We start from the raw sequence: 20,060 nt of genomic DNA, 5'->3' as shown, positions 1-20,060 counted from the left end.
AGGCACACTGATGTTCCACTCACCAGCCTAAACAAGGAGAAAGTTACTGACAGCTGCCTGTCGGCTGCCAGGATCTACCATATAACGCATGCACTCAGGTCACTCCACAAGTACATATATGACTCTGTCATTGTCCATGTTGGTGTGAATGAGCTGAGACATATCTCCCTGGACTACATGAAATGAGACATGGAGGAGTTGTCCAGTCTTGTAGCCCAGGCAGGTATGACCCTAGCCCTGAGTAGCATCCTGCCATCACCCAGAATGATACCACAGTACAAGGACAAAATAATTGACTTCAACAATTGGCTAAGCTTCTGGTGTCATTCAAAGGGGATCCAGTGTCTGTCTGCCTCGGATACCATGATCGATAGACCACAATGCTTTGCCAGAGATGGCCTGCACCTGTCGCCCTTGGGATTCCAGATACTAGCTAAGACACTTGCCACCCCTACAGTGCCTTTTTTAGGAAAGGTTCAAATGACAAATTTACCACTGTAACAGGTACAAGCAAGCAAAAATCTGAGAGTAATGCTTCTCAGTGCTAGAAGTCTAAACCTCAAAAGGCATTCACTCGAGGCACTCCTTAAAATGGAGAACATTGACATCTGTGCAGTGACAGAGACCTGGTTCAAGGCTCCAGAGAGTACCCCTGCAATACCAGGCTATAATTCATACCACACCTTTTGACCACCTAACCTGGACTGAAACACTAAATGCGGAGGTGTGTCCATTTTTATTATGGATATCCACAGCTCCAGGCTAGTTTCTCAGCATAATGCATCCAAGATTATCCAAGTGCAACTAACTCTAGGCAAGACCACAATCCAAATTGTAAATTGCTACAGATCCCCCACCATGCCCCAGGATTCTCACTCCTCATTTCTTGATACACTGGAAAATATTAGGGTATAACTCAACACCCTAATAATGGATGATTTCAACTACCCCACCATTAATTGGGAAAACTGCTCATGTACCAACTCTTTTGCTCAATGTTTTCTAGAATTCATAAATTCCATCGCCTTGGATCAACTTATCCACACCCCCACCAGAGGCAGCAATAGCCTAGACCTGGTCATTACCACCATGGGCAACTGGTGTTCCAAACCAGAGAACAATTCCTCATTGGTCAGATCCGACCACAAGCTAGTCAGCCTAGAGATCCACATCCCGCCCCCACTCCCCCATTAGGGAAACCACCATAAAAAATTTCTCCAAAGCCAACTTCACACTTCTTAAGACAGAACTGGCAAACTTCATGAAACCCATGAAGATGGATGACAGAGGTAAGATTGCTGAATCCTACACAAATGCACTTTATAAGCACTTACATGAGTGGATGGATCATGCTATCCCTAACAGAACCAAGATGCTATCCCCCCAAAAAAGGAAGCCAATCTGGTGGTCCCCTGCCAAAAACAAACTCTACAACAGAAGAGAGAAACTGTTGCAAGAAAGAGTAAAATCCCATGATTGGAGGAACTCTATAGTTAGCCTCAGTAAGAAGCTGAGATCCCTCATAAAATCCTCCAAAGCTAGTTACGAAAACAAAATTGCCACCGATTCTAAAGGCAACCATAAAGCATTCTATAGCTACGTCAAGAATCTCAATGGCAACACTCAGATCTGCTCTGAGTTACAGCACAACAGCACTAAATATACAGAACCAAGTGATATTACCAACAAGTGCTAACTTTGCTCCCCTCTCGCCCCCTAAAGGGCCCATCTCTATACAGAAGAATGCAAAGTTCCTGTAATCACAACTGCACAGGTAAAAACCACACTCTCCAAAGCCAAGAACACAGCATCCATGGGACCTGACAACATCCCAGGCTACGTTCTGCATGAACTACAAAATGAACTGGCACCCCACCAAAGCACCATATTCAATCATAGCCTCACCTCAGGCTTTGTGCTCACTGAATGGTGCACAGTGATGGTTATCCCTCTTCACAAACGGGGAGCCACCACGAACCCCGGGAACTACCGCACCATTAGCCTAATGAGCCTGGTCTGCAAGGCCATGGAATGTAACATCACTGAACTTACAAACAAAGACATTGGTAATCTCCAAACTCTGGACCCCACCCAGTTTGGGTTTGTAAAAGGCAGATCATTTGTCCTAAACCTGATAGATTTCTTTGAAGCAGTCACCAAAGCCGTAGATGAGGGTAAGGTGGTTCACACAGCCTATCTAGACCTCGCCAAGGCTTTTGACACCATTCCCCACTCTGGAATTATAGATAAGCTCATTAAACTAGGTATAAATCCCTATGTCACAAGATGGGTTGCCAACTGGCTCACTGACAGAACCCACACTGTGAAAGTAGCAGACTCCAAATCTGACTTCAGACCAGTGACAAATGGAGTACCACAGGGTTCAGTCTTGGGTCCTCTCCTGTTTGGCATCTTCTTTTCTGAAGTACAGGCTAACACAGAAAGTCTTGGCTAATGAGGTTCGCAGATAACTGCAAAATAGGAGCCATAATTGAAACTTTTAATGATGGGGAAATCCTACAAAAGGGCCTCACTGAGACAGATGCCCGATGTCAAAGTTATGGCCTCAAGCTCAATGCCAAAAAGTGCATTGTCATCCCCTTTGGTAAAAACTCTGTACCCATGAGCTACCACATAGGTGGCAGTCTACTTAACAACGAAAGTGTGATGAGACCTTGGGACACAGGTAGACAGTAATCTCTACTTTGATAATCCCATCGCCACAGTAGTCAGGAAATCCTTCTACGTGGCACACCTCATCATAAAAAGGTTTCTCTTCCAGGAAAAAAGAGGTCATTGTTTCCCTTTACTTGTCACTCGTTAGACTCATTATAGAGTACAGCGCTCATTTTGGTATGTACCTCACAAGACATCTACAACTACTGGAAAGGCAATAGAAATACCTCACAAACAGGATTACTGGCTTCAAACAGATGCCCTACGCAGACCGTCTCAAAAAACTCCAGCTTTACTCCATTGCATATCGCCTACTCAGAGGCTATCTCTGCCGTACAAAGCTATATTAAACCCAGAGCTGTTGGACATGCTCCACTTAAAGGAATCCCAATCCCTCCAAGTTAAATGCTCTAGGGGCCTAAACCTTGTCACCACAATAAACAGAACATGCTGGAGGGATAGATTCCTGTCCAAGAGACATCCCATACTCTGGAACAAACTACCTATCTATATCAAACAGAGCTCCTCATTAGCACTCGTCAAGAAAAATCTTGATGTTTGGATGGGAAACAGGAAATTCACCCCAGGGAGCACCTCTGTGGCTCTGCTCGACTGCAGCACAGGAAAATAATTTACCCATGAACCTATGAACCTATAAAATAAAATCAAGAATTGAGCCTAGTAATCTTCTATGACCTTATGATCCTAATGGCAGTCTTATTTTACATACTTCCTAGTACTCCTCTTTATGCTCTTTTATGGATTATGTGATTTACAAACTCATGTCACACATTACACATCATACCAGCTGTTAAATCAACAAAACTGTGAGCAACTTGTTGTACATCACCTTCTTTAGTATTTCTACCATTTGATGTTTTCACTAAAGGAGTATAATAAAGTAGTGGTCCATATGCCTCACTGCCTTCCTGTTACTCCTCCAAAAAGGTTACCCTCAGCAATACTATGTAAGTTACCCAATTTACTTTATTTATTTATTTATTTATTTGTTTGTGTGTGCATATATTTATTTATTAACTAGGAAGGTAGACTGATCCATGCCCTTTTACAGTCATAAACTAAGCGACTGACAAAGATACTGCTGTAGAATAATACAACTCTCACAATGGGCCATGAATTCTATTTCCTCCACAGAGCACCATTCAGTGGTAGCCTATGATTAGCTGACAGCAAGAGTGTGATATGGCCACCAATCAAATATTTATATAGAAGAAAATAAGGCAAGATTCATGAAATATTCATAAACTGTGTTATGTTAGTAATTTCATTTTAGAACCGTTGTTTTACAAGATGTATTTTTGAATAGTGAATACTGGTCATTGCCTAAATTAGACTGCCAGTTGCTGAATTTGTCCTTGCACTTCACAACCTACTTATTGTTTATGTCACTACAAAAAGAAAACACATGCCATCTGCCTAATCCTCCTTTGCATGCAACATAGACTCCAGTTAAATCTATTGCCTTCGCTATTGTACTGCCTTGCTAAATTACTTTTTTGTAACAACAAACATTTGCACAACCTCCATAGACATAGCAGCTGACAGCTGTGTTACTGAAGGTCTGTGTGCACCAATTGTGTTGTTAATTGTTAATTCTACTTTATCTAAAGTAACTCAGACAAGTCATTTCAAGTAAAAATGCTTACAGGTTGAAACACCAAGCAATGCATAGTCATCATCCCTCTTGTTCCCATTTTTACACTGTGTCAGGTGTCATATCAACTGTCACCATGTCTATTCAGAGCCTCTCTTACCTTCCTCAGCAGTCACGAACACCTATCGCAGTTCTTCCCTCACTCAGTTCATCTATCTGTTAGCTAGATATCTGCATTTACCTTCTCCCTGTCTCTACCAAATCAATTTTACTGATTATCTTCTGATTTGATGCACATGTGACTGATCCAGCATCACCTGCTCTTCTTTATCTGAATAATTGAATCTACTTTGGCTTCTTCTCTGAAATCCTCATTTCTTCGTATGTCCCACAGTGTGTATCCACTACCTGTCACAGGAACTTCATCTCTATCTAGTAAGTAATGCATACCTGTCTGTATCTTTAATCTTCATATTGTCTGAGGTTGGAAATGTGCTAGTAGGTGATTTTGCCTTTCCTAACGTCTGTGCCATCAGACAAAACCTCTGAACTGTGTGCACCCTATAACTACAACACGTTCATTAAGTTAACACTTAAATACGTCATCCCCAAACTCAATCTGTACTCTTCTGCTCAGTTTTTCTCTGCATATTTTGAAACTGATTCCTTGCACTGAGCTGGTAGTTAAGCTGACAAATAGCTATGCTATATTTTTACATTGTAGTCTTGTTACAAATTTCTAAACCAAACATTACATGCGTGAGTCAGAAATGGTTATATATATATATATATATATATATATATATAGAAAACATTCTGTCTGTGATATTTTATTAATCTAAAAAGAAGAGTTTAAACAATTTTATATAACAAGACAATGGCTGGTTTATGTATATGGAAATGTACAGTTTACTGGTTTTAATAACAATAATAGTTTACCTGTACAGGTGACAGATGCTACTTTGCTAGTAGGGCAAGATGGGTGACCAAAGGTCTGAGAATGACACAATTTCAGGTGAGATTCAGTGCCACTGCAATGAAATGAACCTCTCCAGATTTCGTTACTTCCTTCTTCAACATAATTTTCTGCAGAGAACTCCACGGCATAGCCACACCTCATCTGATTACATAGGACATTAGCATCAGCTATATCCCATTCCAGGCTGCACAGAGGCCACCATTTACTATCGTACTGGATTTCAACTCTTCCGGAACAGATATCATTGCCATTGACCAATCTGTATCCTTTTGAACCTGAAAGAAATTGACAGCAACAGACATTGTTTGCACAGTGTTCAGATATGTCAAAATTTTTAAAATACAACACATCATATGGACTAAAGGACTGAAATAAAAAAAATGTAAGCAATTTTGTTAATTTCCTGTGCTCTTCCAGAACCTCATGATTAGTAGGTTTTTAATAAAATTAAATAAATGGTATGCTTTTAACTAAATATTTCTTTGCTAAATCTCATTTGGTTATATTATACTTCATGCCATAACCTATCATTAAACTAATGTTCTGTTACAAAAAGCAGAACCATGTAGTAAGCAAAGAAAATCTGAAGTGTTCTTGGGGCTGTTTTGATATCTATTTGAAAGTACAAGATGATGATCAGAAAACAGAAACTGAAATCAGTATTACCAGATAAAGTAACTACTGTACCCCATTATTACTACTATAAACAATCAAAATAAAATATAATAATACCATGATATTTTTATTTTAGTTATTTAACATTTGTTTTCCAGGAATGCCCAATTGGGTCAGGAATCTACTTTCAGTTGACACTCAAGGAGAAAAGCTACAAATGATACATGAAAGTTTAGACATTGTACAAAACAATAGTGGGTATTAAAACACAGTAAATAACTGCTAAAATACTAAGTAATTACAGAGGTAGATACTATAATAGAGCATGTACAACACAGGCAATACTAAATAAAGGCAATGTGAAAGATTTATTTTTTAGGTAGATAAAGGTAAAGGGTGAGGACCAGGCACAGGGTCAGAATGCTAGACTATTGTACCAGTTTGTATTTTTAAAAATGAGACTGAGTGTGCCTAGAAAACTTTATTGTGTACCTAAAGTTTTATTAAGAGTTTAGGAGTATATCATCCTCCCAGCAAATTTGTTAATATGAACACAGCACAGGTTTACAAAGTTATTGGCAAGATAAACATAGTGCCAAGTCAAGCAAAACAGAATATGAAAACTGAATGAAAAAATATTTAAGCATGTCTAAAATATTAACAAAAAATGACTAAAACATTTCAAAACAACAGTTATTTTACTTAATTTAATTTAATTAATTAATTAATTAATTAATTAATTTGTTTACCAAGTCCAAGTGGGCAAAGTTCCTTTTCAGTGGAGACTCAGACAGAAAAGCTCCAACAGAGAAAACAAGTACAAATGAATAACAATATTGAAGACAATTGTGCATAAACTAAAAGAAAACAATCAAAGATAACATAAAAGTAATATTGCATAAGAGACTAAAAATAAAAAATTATAAAGAAATACATGTAAATGATATAAGCAGCATCTATATGGTGTGCTAGCAATTAAGGTCACAACATATGTTGATTAATATTTTTGATTGGTAGATTTAAGAAGAATGAGAAGATGGTAGTGGAGTTAAGGGATAAAGGAGGATGGATATGGAAGGATTCAGATGAAAAGGGTAAGAACAACCTGAGTGGGGAGAAAGCATGAAATGGAGGACATAATAGCATTAAGGGGATATTTGTAAGGGAAAATATATGGAAACAGTGGGATTATTCGCATATGACTTTGGGTGAAATAGAGAGAAAATGAGATTGGGAGGTTTAGAGATGAACTGAGCAATCAACCAAGTGGAGATGCACAGTGACAAATCCATTTGGTGAGAAGGTGAGGTTTTAGTTGTAACTTGAATTGATGAGTGTAGCCTCTCCAGTTGTTGCAGATGTCTAGTGAGGTACATGCCAAATGGGGCGTAGTACTCAATGATTGGCCTAATGAGGGAAGAGTAGAGGGAGACAATGACCTCTTTCATCCTGGACGCAAAACCCTTAATAATGACATGAGCCACTGAGAAGGAATTTCTGACCACAGTGGCGATGTGGTGATCAAAGGAGAGGTTGCTGTCAACCTGTGTTCCCAGATCTCTTATAATGCCTTCTGTGTTTAGTGGACTACCATCAATGTGATAATTCATGGGAACCAGGTTTATCCCAAAGGGAATGGTGACATTTTTTGGCATTAAGCTTAAGGCCATGGTTCTGACACCAGTCATTGGTCTCAGTGTGACCATTCTGTAAGATGTCAGCATCACTTGGGGAGTTAATAATAGCTCCCAACTTGCAATCATCTGTGAACTTTGTCAGCCAGAGTCCTTTTGTGTTGGCCTGGACTTCAGAGAAATAGATACCAAACAGGACAGGACCCAGGACCAAACCCTGTGGGACTCCACTCATGACTAGTCAGCAATCTGACTTGGAGTCGGCTATTTTCACACTGTGGGCTCTATCTGTGAGCCAGTTTGCAACCCACTTAGTGATGCAGAGTCCTAGCTTAGTGAGGTTTTCAATGATTCCTGAGTGAGGAATGGTATCAAAGGCCTTGGCCAGATCAAGGTAGGCTGTATGAACCACTTTGCCTTCATCCATAGCTCTAGCGACTGACTCAAAGAAGTCGACCTAGTTGAGCAGGCATGATCTACTCTTCACAAAACCAAACTGAGTGGGATCCAGAGTTTGGAGATTCCCTATATCCTCGTTTATTAGGTCCATGATGATGCGTTCCATAGCTTTGCATATCACACTCATCAAGCTAATGGTGCAATAGTTCCTGGGGTCTGTGGTCACTCATCCTTTGTGGAGAGGGATGACTGTAGCAGTGCACCATTCGGTAGGCAGAAAGCCTGAGATGAGGCTGTGATTGAACAGGGCACACAGGTGATGTGCCAGTTCACTCTGTAGTTCATGTAGAACACAGACAGGGATATTGTCAGGCCCCATAGAAGCTGTATTCTTGACCTTGGACAGTGCTGTTTTAACCTGTGCAGCAGTAGTACTGGGTGCCTGACAATCTACTGGTGTTGTGATTGGTCCTTTTGGGGGGGTAAAGTTGGCACTGAATCTGTCGGCCAGTATATTGGTAATATCTGTTGGCTGTTGGCTCGGTATAGAAAGTACCATTGTGCAGTAGCTCAGAGCAAATCTGCGTATTGCCGTGGAGATTCTTTACATAACTATAGAAGACCTTGTGGTTGTCTTTACTATCTTCTGCAATTCTGTTTTCATAGCTAGTTTTGAAGGATTTGATGAGGGATCTCAACTTTTTGTTGAGGCTAATAAGGAAGTTTTTCCAGTCTTGGGTCTTCACCTTAGTCCACATCAGTTTCTTCCTTCTGTTGTAGAGTTTGTTTATGGCAGGGGACCACCAGATTGGCTTCCTTTTTTTGGAGGAGAGCATCTTGGTTCTATTGGGTATGATGAGATCCATGCATTTCTTTGCCATATTTATTACTGCTTATTGGTAGCCTCACTAAATTGATGACAGTGTTCTACTGAATCACTGCTTTATTTGTGCTGTTACTGTTGTGATTTGTGAGCTATTGTGTCAAAGCAATCTACTAACGATATTTCATTGTTATCTACTGCAATTCATTACTGTTTGATTGCATGTTACTGCAGTTTGTTGCTGTTTAACTGTGACTATAAGTGATTAATCTGTGCTTCACTATGCGTTTTTTCTTACTGCGTTCCTAACCTTACAATTGGGTAGCATAGTCAGGTATGCAGTATCCAGAGGTTCAGTTGTATATTTTTAAACTCTTTTTGAGGTATTCCAGCTATATGTTAACTTTTTTTTCTGGGGGGAAAAAGTTCCAAGCTTGTTTTCCACCTTTTTTGTTACTAGAGTAGTCCAGATACAGATTTGCTGTATCCATGACTGTTTTGTAAGTTTCTGAGTTCCCCAGACCCTTCTGTGTTAGAGGGAAGCCTTGCAGCTTATCAGTGGGAGTGGTAATCACTAGGTAGCCTATCTACCACAAGAGGAGTGATTTCTGGTTCTGAAACTGTAGTTTATTGGTCGTTTCAGCAGTTTTTTCCCATCCCTTTTAACTTTCTCTTCTCTCTCGTACTCGTAGCTTATTTGCCAGCACTTCACCAGGCTTTTTATAGCAATTATTGTAGCACACATAAGTGCTATCAGCACTATAAGGAAACAGCTCCAGTACTTAGTAATGATGATCATCCCTCCTTCCTGTGCTTGCTCCTATAAACCTGGTGAACTTGGGCATTCTGAGGCAGTATAGCAACTGCCTCATGTACACAGACAACCCTCTCCTCTTACCTCCCAACACTCAGACTTGTGTGAGATGCACCTGTATCTCCAAATTGGAAGCCATGCACTCTCCAGCCAAGACTGGAGTAGCTGGTCAGGAGGAGAAGGTCAACACCTGCACCACACCACATGGAGCACATAGCCCTCCAGAACACCCACCATCACAGTCCTCACATAAAAACATAAACTACACATCTACCTTTGCAGAGGCTCTCAGTAGACATCTCCCCAAAAAGCAGAGACCTCCAAGGCAGAAATGCACTTGGCCACCACAACGCAGCATAAACCACAAGAGACATAGCACACCTACACACTGTGCCCCTCAACTTAAGCCCCTAAGGCAAAACAGCTTGCCCAATACAATAATCATAGGTGACTCAATAGTGAAGCACACTGATATCCCACTAACTTGGTTGAATAAGGAGAAGGTAACAGTCAGCTGTTTATCAGGTGCCAGAATCCGACACATAACACACACACTCAGGTCACTCCACAACAAGTACAAGTATGACTCTGTCATTGCCCATGTGGGTGTGAATGACCTGAGATGCACCTCCCTGGAATACATAAAAAGAGACATGGTGGAGCTCTCGGATTATGTGGCACAGGCAGGTATGACCCTAGCCCTGAGCAGCATCCTACCATTGCCCAGATGGATACCACAGTACAAAAAGAAAATGATTGACTTCAACAATTGGCTAAGTTTCTGGTGTCATTCTAAGGGGATCCAGTATCTGTCTGTCTGTCTGCTTGGGACGACATGATTGATAGACGTTGATGCTTTGCCAGAGATGGCCTGCATCTGTCACCCCTGGGTTTCCAGGTACTGGCTAAGGTGCTTGCCACCCCTATAGTGGCTTTTTAGGTGGTGTTCCGAAGACCAAATTACCACCGTAACAGCTATAAATAAATTCAATCTGAGGGTCATGCTGCACAACATTAAAAGTCTAAATCTCAAGATCCACTTGCTTGAAGCACTCCTCAAAATGGAGAACATCAACATTTGTGCTGTAACGGAGACCTGGTTTAAAGCAGCAGAAAGCACCCCTGCACTACCAGACTATAAATCATTCCACACCTTTCGGCCTGAGAACATGGACCGAAGCTCCAAAGGTGGTGGTGTCTACATATTTGCAAAGGATATGCACACCACCAGACTAGTAGCCCAGCATAATGCATCTGAGATAATCCAGGTACAACTATCACTGGGTAAGATGGTGATTCAGGTCATAGCCTGCTGTAGGTCCCCACCCATGTCCAAAGACTCCTACTCCACATTCTTATGCATCCTGGAAACTATTAAGATACAACCCAACACTCTAATACTAGATGACTTCAACTACCCCACCATCAGCTGGGAAAACTACTCATGCACCAATTCACTGTCCCAATGCTTTCTGGAATTCATCAATTCCAATGCCCTGGACCAGCTCATTCTTACCCCCACTAGAGGAAGCGACATTTTTGACCTGGTTATTACTAACATGGGCAAACATTGCTCTACACCAATAGTCAATTCCTCCCTGGTTAGATCCAACCGTAAATTAATCACCATGGAAATCCACATCTCACCCCCAGCAAAGGTATCCACCATGAAAAACTTCTTCAAAGCTGACTTTGGACTCCTAAAAACAGAGGTGGTTAACTTCACGACACCTATGCCAATGGAAAATAGATTCATGACTGCTGAATCATACACCAATGCACTGTACAAACACGTACATAAATGCTTGGAACTAGCCATACCCAACAGAACCAAGATGCTCTCCTCCAAAAAAAAGGACGCCAGTCTGGTGCTCCCCTGCCATTAATAAACTCTACAACAGAAGGAAGAAACTGCTGCAGAAAAAGGTGAAGTCTCAAGACTGGAAACATTCCCTTATTAGTCTCAACAAAAAAGTTGAGATCCCTCATCAAAACCTCCAAAGCCAGCTATGAAGGCAGAATTGCATCAGACATTAAAAACAACCACAAAGCCTTCTGAGGTTATATCAAGAATCTCCATGGCAATAACCAGATTTGCTCTGAGTTATTGCACAATGATACCTCCTATACTGAGCCAACAGATATCGCTAACATATTGGCTGACAGATTCAGTGTCAACTTTACCTCCCCCCGCCCCCCCCAAGGACCAATCTCAATACCAGAAGAATGCCAGGCACCCAACATTACTGCAGCACAGGTTAAAGCTGCATTGTCTAAGGCCAAGAATACAGCTTCCAAGGGACCTGTCAATATCCCTGGCTGTGTTCTACATGAAATACAAAGTGAACTGGCACCACATTTGTGTGCTCTGTTCACTCACAGCCTCACCTCAAGATTTGTCCCTACCAAATGGCGCACTGCTACAGTCATCCCTCTCCATAAAGGAGGAGCAACTACAGACCCTGGAAATTATTTCCCCATTAGCCTGACAATTCTGATATGTAAGGCTATGGAATGCATCATCATGAACTTAATTAACAAGGATATAAGGAATCTCCAAACTCAAGATCCCACGCAATTTGGTTTTGTGATGCCTGCTCAACCTGGTTGATTTCTTTTTCACCAGATGGTGGATGAACATAAGGCAGTTTATACAGCCTACCTTGATCTGGCAAAGGCCTTTGATACCATTCCTCACTCAGGAATTATTGATAAAACTCAGCAAACTAGGCATAAACCCCAATATCATTAGGTGGGTTACAAATTGCCTCACATATAGAGCCCACAGTGTGAATGTAGAGACTCCATGTCAGACTGCTGACCAGTCATGAGTGGAGCACCACAGGGATCAGTCCTGGGTCCTGTCCTGTTTGTTATCTACTTCTCAGAAGCCCAGGCCAAAACGGAAGGAATATGGCTGACCGAATTCACAGACAACTGCAAGCCATTATTAACTCCCCAAGTGATGCAAACATCCTACAGAAAGGTCTCACTGAGACCAGTGACTGGTGTCAAAACCATGGCCTTAAGCTTAATGCCAAAAATTGCATCATCATCATCCCCTTTGGGAAAAATTCAGTTCCCACTAATTACCACATCAATGATAGCCCATTGATCACTGAAGGCAGTATAAGAGATCTGGGGACACAGGATGACAGCAACCTCTTTTTTGACCACCACACTGTCACTGCGGTCAGAAAGTCCTTCTAGGTAGCACATCTTATTACCAAGGGATTTGCATCCAGGAAGAAAGAGGTCATCATTTCTCTCTACTCTTCCCTCATTAGACCAATCATAGAGTATAATGTCCCATTCAGCATGTACATCACTAGACACCTGCAACAGCTGGAGAGGCCACAAAAGTACCTTACAGAGAGGATCCTAGACCTTTAACACATCTGACAAGGACAGACCCAAAAAACTCCAGCTATTCTCTGTCTCATATCGTCTACTAAGAGGTGATCTCTGCTTGACTTACAAAGCCATGTTTGACCCAGCTCTGTTAGAAATGCTACAGCTAAAGAAATCCCAATTCCTCTGCACCACATGGTGCAGAGACCTCAACCTCATTACTACAATCAGCACAACATGCTGGAGGGACAGGTTCATAATCCAGAGACTACCCATGCTCTGGAATAGACTTCCCATACGTGTCAAGCAGAGCACCTCACTAGCCCTCTTCAAGTGAAATCTTGGTGAGTGGATGGGAAATAGAAAGTTCACCCCAGACATCTCTCTAGTGGCTCTACTTGATAGAGGCACTGGAAACTAACGACAGGTGGCACAATGCCAGGGCACTTCTATGGGCTAGGCTTGTAAAGTCCCCAGGGCCATTAGCCTAGTACACACCTATGAACCTATGAACTGGAAGCAATGTTGAAATTCAACAATTGTCCACATCTCCAATGTATGCTGGCAATGTAGCCTCTTCAGAGGAATAGCTAGTTAGTAATGAAAAGTCATAACCAAAGCCTAAGCTATCAGAGGGTAATGGTCTTCATCAGAAAGAATCATTTCAAGGGAAGTAAGAGCAATGAGTCTGAGACACAGATGTCAAAAAAGTACTGGACTTCTACTAGATGGATAACTGTGGAGGATTACAAAGTAAGAGAGCGAGAGAGAGTTAAGGCAGGCAATCATATCCCAGTTTGTAAAATATGAGGAAGCTAACCAAGGGGGCATCTAATCCTCCAAGGCAGAGTGAATATGCATACTACATAAAAGGTTTATTGTATAGAAAACAGAGTCTGAAAGAGGGTCTGGATGAAAAAATAATACAGTAGTTGGTGGGTCAATGCATCTGTCAGGCACTTCTAGCAACAATCCATGGTATTCCTTTTGTCAGGTCACATGAGCATAAAGCATACATAAGGAGGCTTAATCAAATTTGCTATTTGTTAGGCATTGCAAAGCATATAAAATAGTGCTACCATGCTAATCAACAGTGTCAAATGCAGTTAAAACAGAAAGCACAGTCAGGATATACCCAGCTTGTAGAAAGCCATGCAGACAGAGGTAACTAACTTCTTCTCTTTTCGACTTTTCCCACTTAGGGGTCACCACAGTGGAACGACAGTCTGCAGAATGATTGGCAGTGGAGTTTTACAGTGTTGAGTTGCCAGCCCAGTGCCCAAACATCCACAGAAGGCACACATGCACACACACTCACACCTTGGGCCAATTTAGAGTGTCCATTCTACCTACAGCATGTATTTTGGATACAGTTACCTAACAAAAACATCAAAAGAGCAGGGTTAAATATCTGAGCAAAGGAGATGCCAGCTAAAATTTTAAAAGAGTTTTGTACTGTTACCAAAACTTTAATGGACTTTCCAAACAAAAAAAATAGATGAATGTGATACAAAATGTAAGTTTAACATAACTGTTTTGTTTCATAAGTATATTACAACAAAATTTGCTTTTAACCTTGGTAGGAGTGAGATATGGGAGAAAGACTATAATAACTAAAAGAAAATTAACTGTTTTTTTTCCAAAGTAAAATGTATAGGCAATATACAATCTATATTAGTTGTATTACCTTAACAAAACAACAGTTTTAACAAACGTCAAAGAAGTCTCATTGTATTTGCCTTACCAGTAATGTTCTAAAAAATGTATAAAGTGGAATGAAGTTGCATTTATTCTGTGAAAGTATATCTCTCAAATGTTTACCCTTTTGCAGACCTCTCTGGTTGAGGATTTTAGCTAGGTCAAACAATGATGTATTTATTTGATCTCTAGCCTAGTGAATGTTCGCTTTACCCCTTAGACTTTAATTCTGAAAACAGGAAGAACATTTTCTGAAACTCAAAGCCACAGGAAATAATTATTTGGGAACTTTCAGAAGGTATGATTTTTAATTCAAAAAAGTATCAGGTAAAGGATTCCCTTGTCGGGGTTAACCATCCAGAATGACTTCAACCATTGCCTGTAATGACTATCAACATACATAAAAGTCAAAAAAAGTAAGTTACAATATACCTTCACCAAAAATAGATCACTTCTAATTTAGATGTTAGATAGTCCTTTCTAATCATTACTCTTCATTTTGAATTATTTATTTTCAATTTCACAAATCTTTATATTATATTCATGCAAATCTTTATATTGTCTGGATATTTTCTTGAAAATTGCTTTAACTTATTTATTTCAAATAAAGAATTTTATTATTCATCTTTAAATGTTTGTGGTTAATGTTTTATATATCAGTAATGGTTCATGCATTTTAACTTGTTTGCCCTGTTTACTATCATAATGTGGAAAGACACTTACACAAAACTGGGATGGTTGATTGCATGTATCCACAGTTTCTATAATGCCAAACTGAACGTGTTTGAATTTACTTTAGCAAATGTCAGTGTTCATTTGCTCATATGAGGTTGACATTATAAATGGAGATCGCAGTACAGTGTGGACTAGGAACTTTATATTTTCCTCACTTTAGTGCGATCTTGGAGTTGGTATATATAACATGCGGGGGGTGTGGGGGCTTTCCCCCCATGGAGGATGCGGGGGGGGGGGTTTCCCTTGCAAAAATATTAATGGTAGCATGGACTTTCAACACTGGAATGTCCGATGTTCGAATGTTGATTGTCGTGGTTACTACCATTTCAGACATTTTGGTAATTCAGTATTACCAAAGTCAGATAAACAATTCGGTACTTTTGTAAGAAACTGTTTTCAGTTTCAACATTTTGATAGTAAACTATTTGCACAACAGTTTGGTGTCTGTTCTTCTAGGATGGTGACTACACAATGCTATTGGCTTCTAGCTGAATAATTAAATGCCTGGATTATTTTAAGGTTAAACAGTAAGGCATGTTAATAGTTTTCCTCATTTTGACTAACTGGCAGTATCGAACCTTTAAGCTTGAAAGATGATAATGGACTGTTATCATTTACCCCATTCTGAACAAAAATGTTTGAAAGTGTTTGTGCAAAATAATCCTAGTCAAGTTTCAGTTACTACTGGCTTTGCTGCATTGACTGGTATGGGCTTGAAATGAGGTGGATGGGGACCCACTGATTATCACTCTGATCTGTAACTGGGCATTGTCTAGCTTTTCTGTAAATTGTAGAACTTGGAGATTACCCAAGGCAATAGTGCATATTTTCCACATAACCTTAAGGCTATTTGTCCTTCCTATTTTAATAATATCAGTAGTGGGACTGAAACCTCATCTCATTAGTTCTGTTGAGCATTCAAATATTGATAATGATGCAGGGTTAAACCAGCATCTCTGTCCATTACAGTGGTGATTAAAGCTATTTGGTTAACAGATTTAATTCTATGGATAACTTATACAGTACCAACCTCCTACTATCTCCTACCATATTTTCTAACCATTACCCTAGAGTTTAATGGTACCAGTGCTTATCAGAGATCAGGGGATATGTTTGAGACAGCTGTGAGTATGGATCACTGAGAATGGACCACAGGTAGATTTGATATTGCTAGCAATTAAGAAAGTAGGAGTAAAACATATTACATGGTAAATGTTGTGCAGGGATCTATCTATGCATAGGGAGAGGCACTATGTTTTTATGAAGAAGGATAATGTCTTTGAATAGAAAGATTATATGGTTGTGGATGGCAGACTTCCAAGCTTCTATCTGGGCAACTGTCACTCAGTTTCAGTTTGATCTGCTGCCACAACCTATTTTCATCCACACTTTTGTTCTAACAGATTGTTAGAGGATGGTGAGTTCCATGGAAAGCTGAACTGAGGTGGGCTTCCAGACACGACTCTGAGCTGAGATACCAGATGACTAGAGGCTTCTGAGCTTCCCAAAAACCTTAAGTTGCCTGTTCTTTTTTTTTTTTTTTTGCTTAATTATACTATTTACTGTACTTTTTATTGTATTCTGTTTATTTAATACTGCATTGTAATACTGTAAACTAAACTGCACTATGTGTACTGCAATTATTTGCTTTACTGTAACTGTTAAATTCTATTTTGTTGCTGTTTCACTGTTGCAATTTTTTTTTGCTATTTTTTTCACTGTTTGCAAAGTCATTGTTGCTATTTTTCACTGTTTGCAAAGCATCTGTTCTGTTTGTTGTTTTCCCACCAAACAGTGTTTTAAATAACTAAGGTGTCTGCAGTTTAAAACATCAATTGGTGTCTCTTTGCTGCTTTTCTGCAGTTTAACACATTTTTCATGTATCACTACTGTTTCGTCTGCTGTTTAAAACTATTTTTAGTGTTTCCTGCCTAAATTAGTGTAGCTAGTAGCTACAGCATAGTCCACATATATGTTAGCTGCCTCTGGGTCTATTTGTAGTGGCTGATGTATTCTGAGCACATTTTCCAAGCCATATTTGATTGGAAAAGAGCCTTCTGCACCCTTGTGAGAGAAGTGTGCTGACTGGACTCTGTTTGGTGAAGGGTGATTGGCCTAGGGCTTGGAGTCATACTGACCAGGAAAAGAAATGAAAGCAAATAAGAAAAAAAAGAGACTCAAGAAATGTAAAATAAAATAAAAATAAAAATTAAAATTAAAAAAAAGACCTTGCAAAACTGAGAAAGAAAGAGACAACAGCTATGTAGGACCAAAAAACCCTAACAAAAACATAATTCTTAGGCCATAAAGAAAGACTAGGGAAAAGAACCCTAACAGTGAGCATAACAAGTCCTACAAGGCTAAGAATGAGAAAGAAAACAGTTAAGAAGGCCTGGGAAAAAGTCTTCAAAAAGAAGAAAATAAAAAAAAAGAAGCAAGACATGTAACAGTACTGCAGGACATAAAAACCTAACAAAGAGTAACATCTTACTAATATCCAAAACACACACCCCAATGAAACCAAACGGATGAAACTAAGAAAGGAACACAAAATCAAAAACAAATAGTCCTGTAATACTGTGAAAACAGAACAAAAAAGAAAAGGCCACCAGGAGGGTACAAAGCTGGGGAAGCCCACAACAAAAAGAGTGCAGTGGCTTGTACAATAACTCCATAAAGCAAAACAGGAGAGAACTACATCTGAAACACAAAAAGCACTGATAAAAACAACAGTGCAAGAGACTCATCAAAAAAGTAAATCTCCTATTGTGCAAAAAGGAAGAAATAAGTATGAATATGCAAATTACTCAGCCTCCCCCACCCTTTATGCCATAACCATAATCACAACTGCTGCAACAAATCAGGGACTGAAACAATCTTCCTAGCATGTAACTCACTACAATGGATGGCTTAAACAAGTCACAAAGCTGATTCCAAAAAAAATCTGCCCTAGCAACAGCTGTTGACTAGGCACAACCATAGTCCCCATATAAACATTTTTCAATAGTGAGAAGAAGCACGTGTCACTCCACTGAATAATGATGCTGTGCACCCTCCCAAAAACCAGCCACCCTGGGACACTGAAGAAAACTATGCTCTGCTGTCTCTAAAACCTGACACCCATCATATGGACACAATTGTGTCCCCACAGGGTGAAAAACATAATTTATTTATTTATTTACTTATTTGACATTTATTGACCGTGAATGTCCAAATGAGCAAAATCCCTTTTTCAGTGGTGGCCCGGGGCGAAAACCTCCACAATAGCAGAGATAACTAATTGAAGACAAACAATAATCTAAAGTAAATATCAGTGCTTACAATAAAGCAAATAAAACAGTATAAACTAGTTTACAGCAATATTTATGCTATGTACGCTTTACAAGATGAGTACAAAGAGGAGATGCTGAAGCCATGCACATTTGAGACAGGCTATATACAATGAAGAGTTGTTTGAAGCAGGGGCTAAGTTACTCACAACTAACAGAACAGAAAGTCAGCATAAAACTTTTAAGGAACAATTAACAATACATATATATATATATATATATATATATATATATACACATACAGCTCTACAGCTCTGGAGAGGTCTTGCTGGAATATAGAGAGATACCAGATTAGAGATGATAACACAGGCAGAGGATTTGCAGAGGACTGAACAGATAAAAGATTTTTGAAGTTGAAGTTGAAGGGGGGGAACTCAACTCAGTTAAGAGCAGAAAGTGAAAGACAGCCACCCGGATTCACAAAAGCTTGCATGGAGTGCAAGAGTGGTTCAGGAGCCCACGCAGGCAATATGTCTGCCGTGCAATCCAGCAACAGCTTGCAGGGGTGTGCATGAGTGCTCTTTCACTAATCTTGCACGGACTAAGCCCTGGTATGCAAATCACCCCATTTGCAGGTGAAATCCATGCAAATTAGGTGATTTTGCAATCCTGGAAGCTTGCAACAGTCCGTGCAAGACTAGTGCTGTCTGCAGAAATGTACTCGGTTAGAAACCGAGTACATATCTGCAAAATCCAAAATGGAGCTATAACAGCTCCAAATAAAGGCTTCTTATTATTGAGGAAGCATGCCAATGGCCAAGTATAAGGTCACTGGCATTGCAAACAATAAAAAAAATAAAAAGATTTACTTTTATATTTTTTTAGCCGATCTTGGCTGTTTAAGCATAGGGCAGCAGCATGCAAACAGGATTGGGGGTAAAATAAGAAAATAAACCTAAAATAAGCATTCTAACTAAAATCAGTGTTCTGCCTTGCAAGTCAATGGCAGGCAAAAGGCAACCTGGCCAGTGAGTAGTGGTTGCTAAGGGGGGAGGCTCAGTGTGAGACATGTAACTATGGATTAGCAGGTAATCCTATGCAAATGAGGAGAAGGATAGTGAATCCCAGTTTTCCCAGCATGTGAGACAGGTCCCAACAGTGTAAGAGTATGAATAGCTGGGTGCAAGTCTAGGAGGTAGGTGACATCATGGGGGGTGTATCAGGCATACTGTAAGCGGATTGGAGCCCTGTGTCTCGGGTTTGCTCCTAGCTTAGCCCAGCTAAGCTAGGGGGTGTGTCTAAACCTGCCTAGCCCTCTTTACAAAGCCTAAGCAGGTGTGCACGCCACACACTGGGTTTTACAGGAAGAAAAAAGAAGTTAAACCAGGAAATAGAAGCAGTGTGCAAAAATTCAGCACTCTGAGCGGCGTGCACACGGGCTGAAAAAGGGAG

At 40.1% G+C, this 20,060-nt stretch overlaps 1 protein-coding gene across 1 annotated transcript in view; it reads right to left on the bottom strand.

Moving 5' to 3' along the window:
• LOC122808189 (antigen WC1.1-like) overlaps positions 1-20,060 on the bottom strand; it is a 997,107-nt gene that overhangs the window by 122,943 nt on the left and 854,104 nt on the right. The window contains exon 13 of the mRNA XM_044079157.1: positions 5,231-5,545. Coding sequence (XP_043935092.1) covers positions 5,231-5,545 — 315 coding nt within the window. The remainder of the gene's footprint in view (positions 1-5,230; positions 5,546-20,060) is intronic.

This window comes from Protopterus annectens, chromosome 8.part0, assembly GCF_019279795.1.
Source record: "Protopterus annectens isolate FY-2018-M chromosome 8.part0, PAN1.0, whole genome shotgun sequence".
In the NCBI taxonomy this organism is placed as follows: Eukaryota; Metazoa; Chordata; order Ceratodontiformes; family Protopteridae; genus Protopterus; species Protopterus annectens.
The sequence above is the reverse complement of the archived record's forward strand: the minus strand, read 5'-3'. Positions and strand labels throughout refer to the sequence as shown.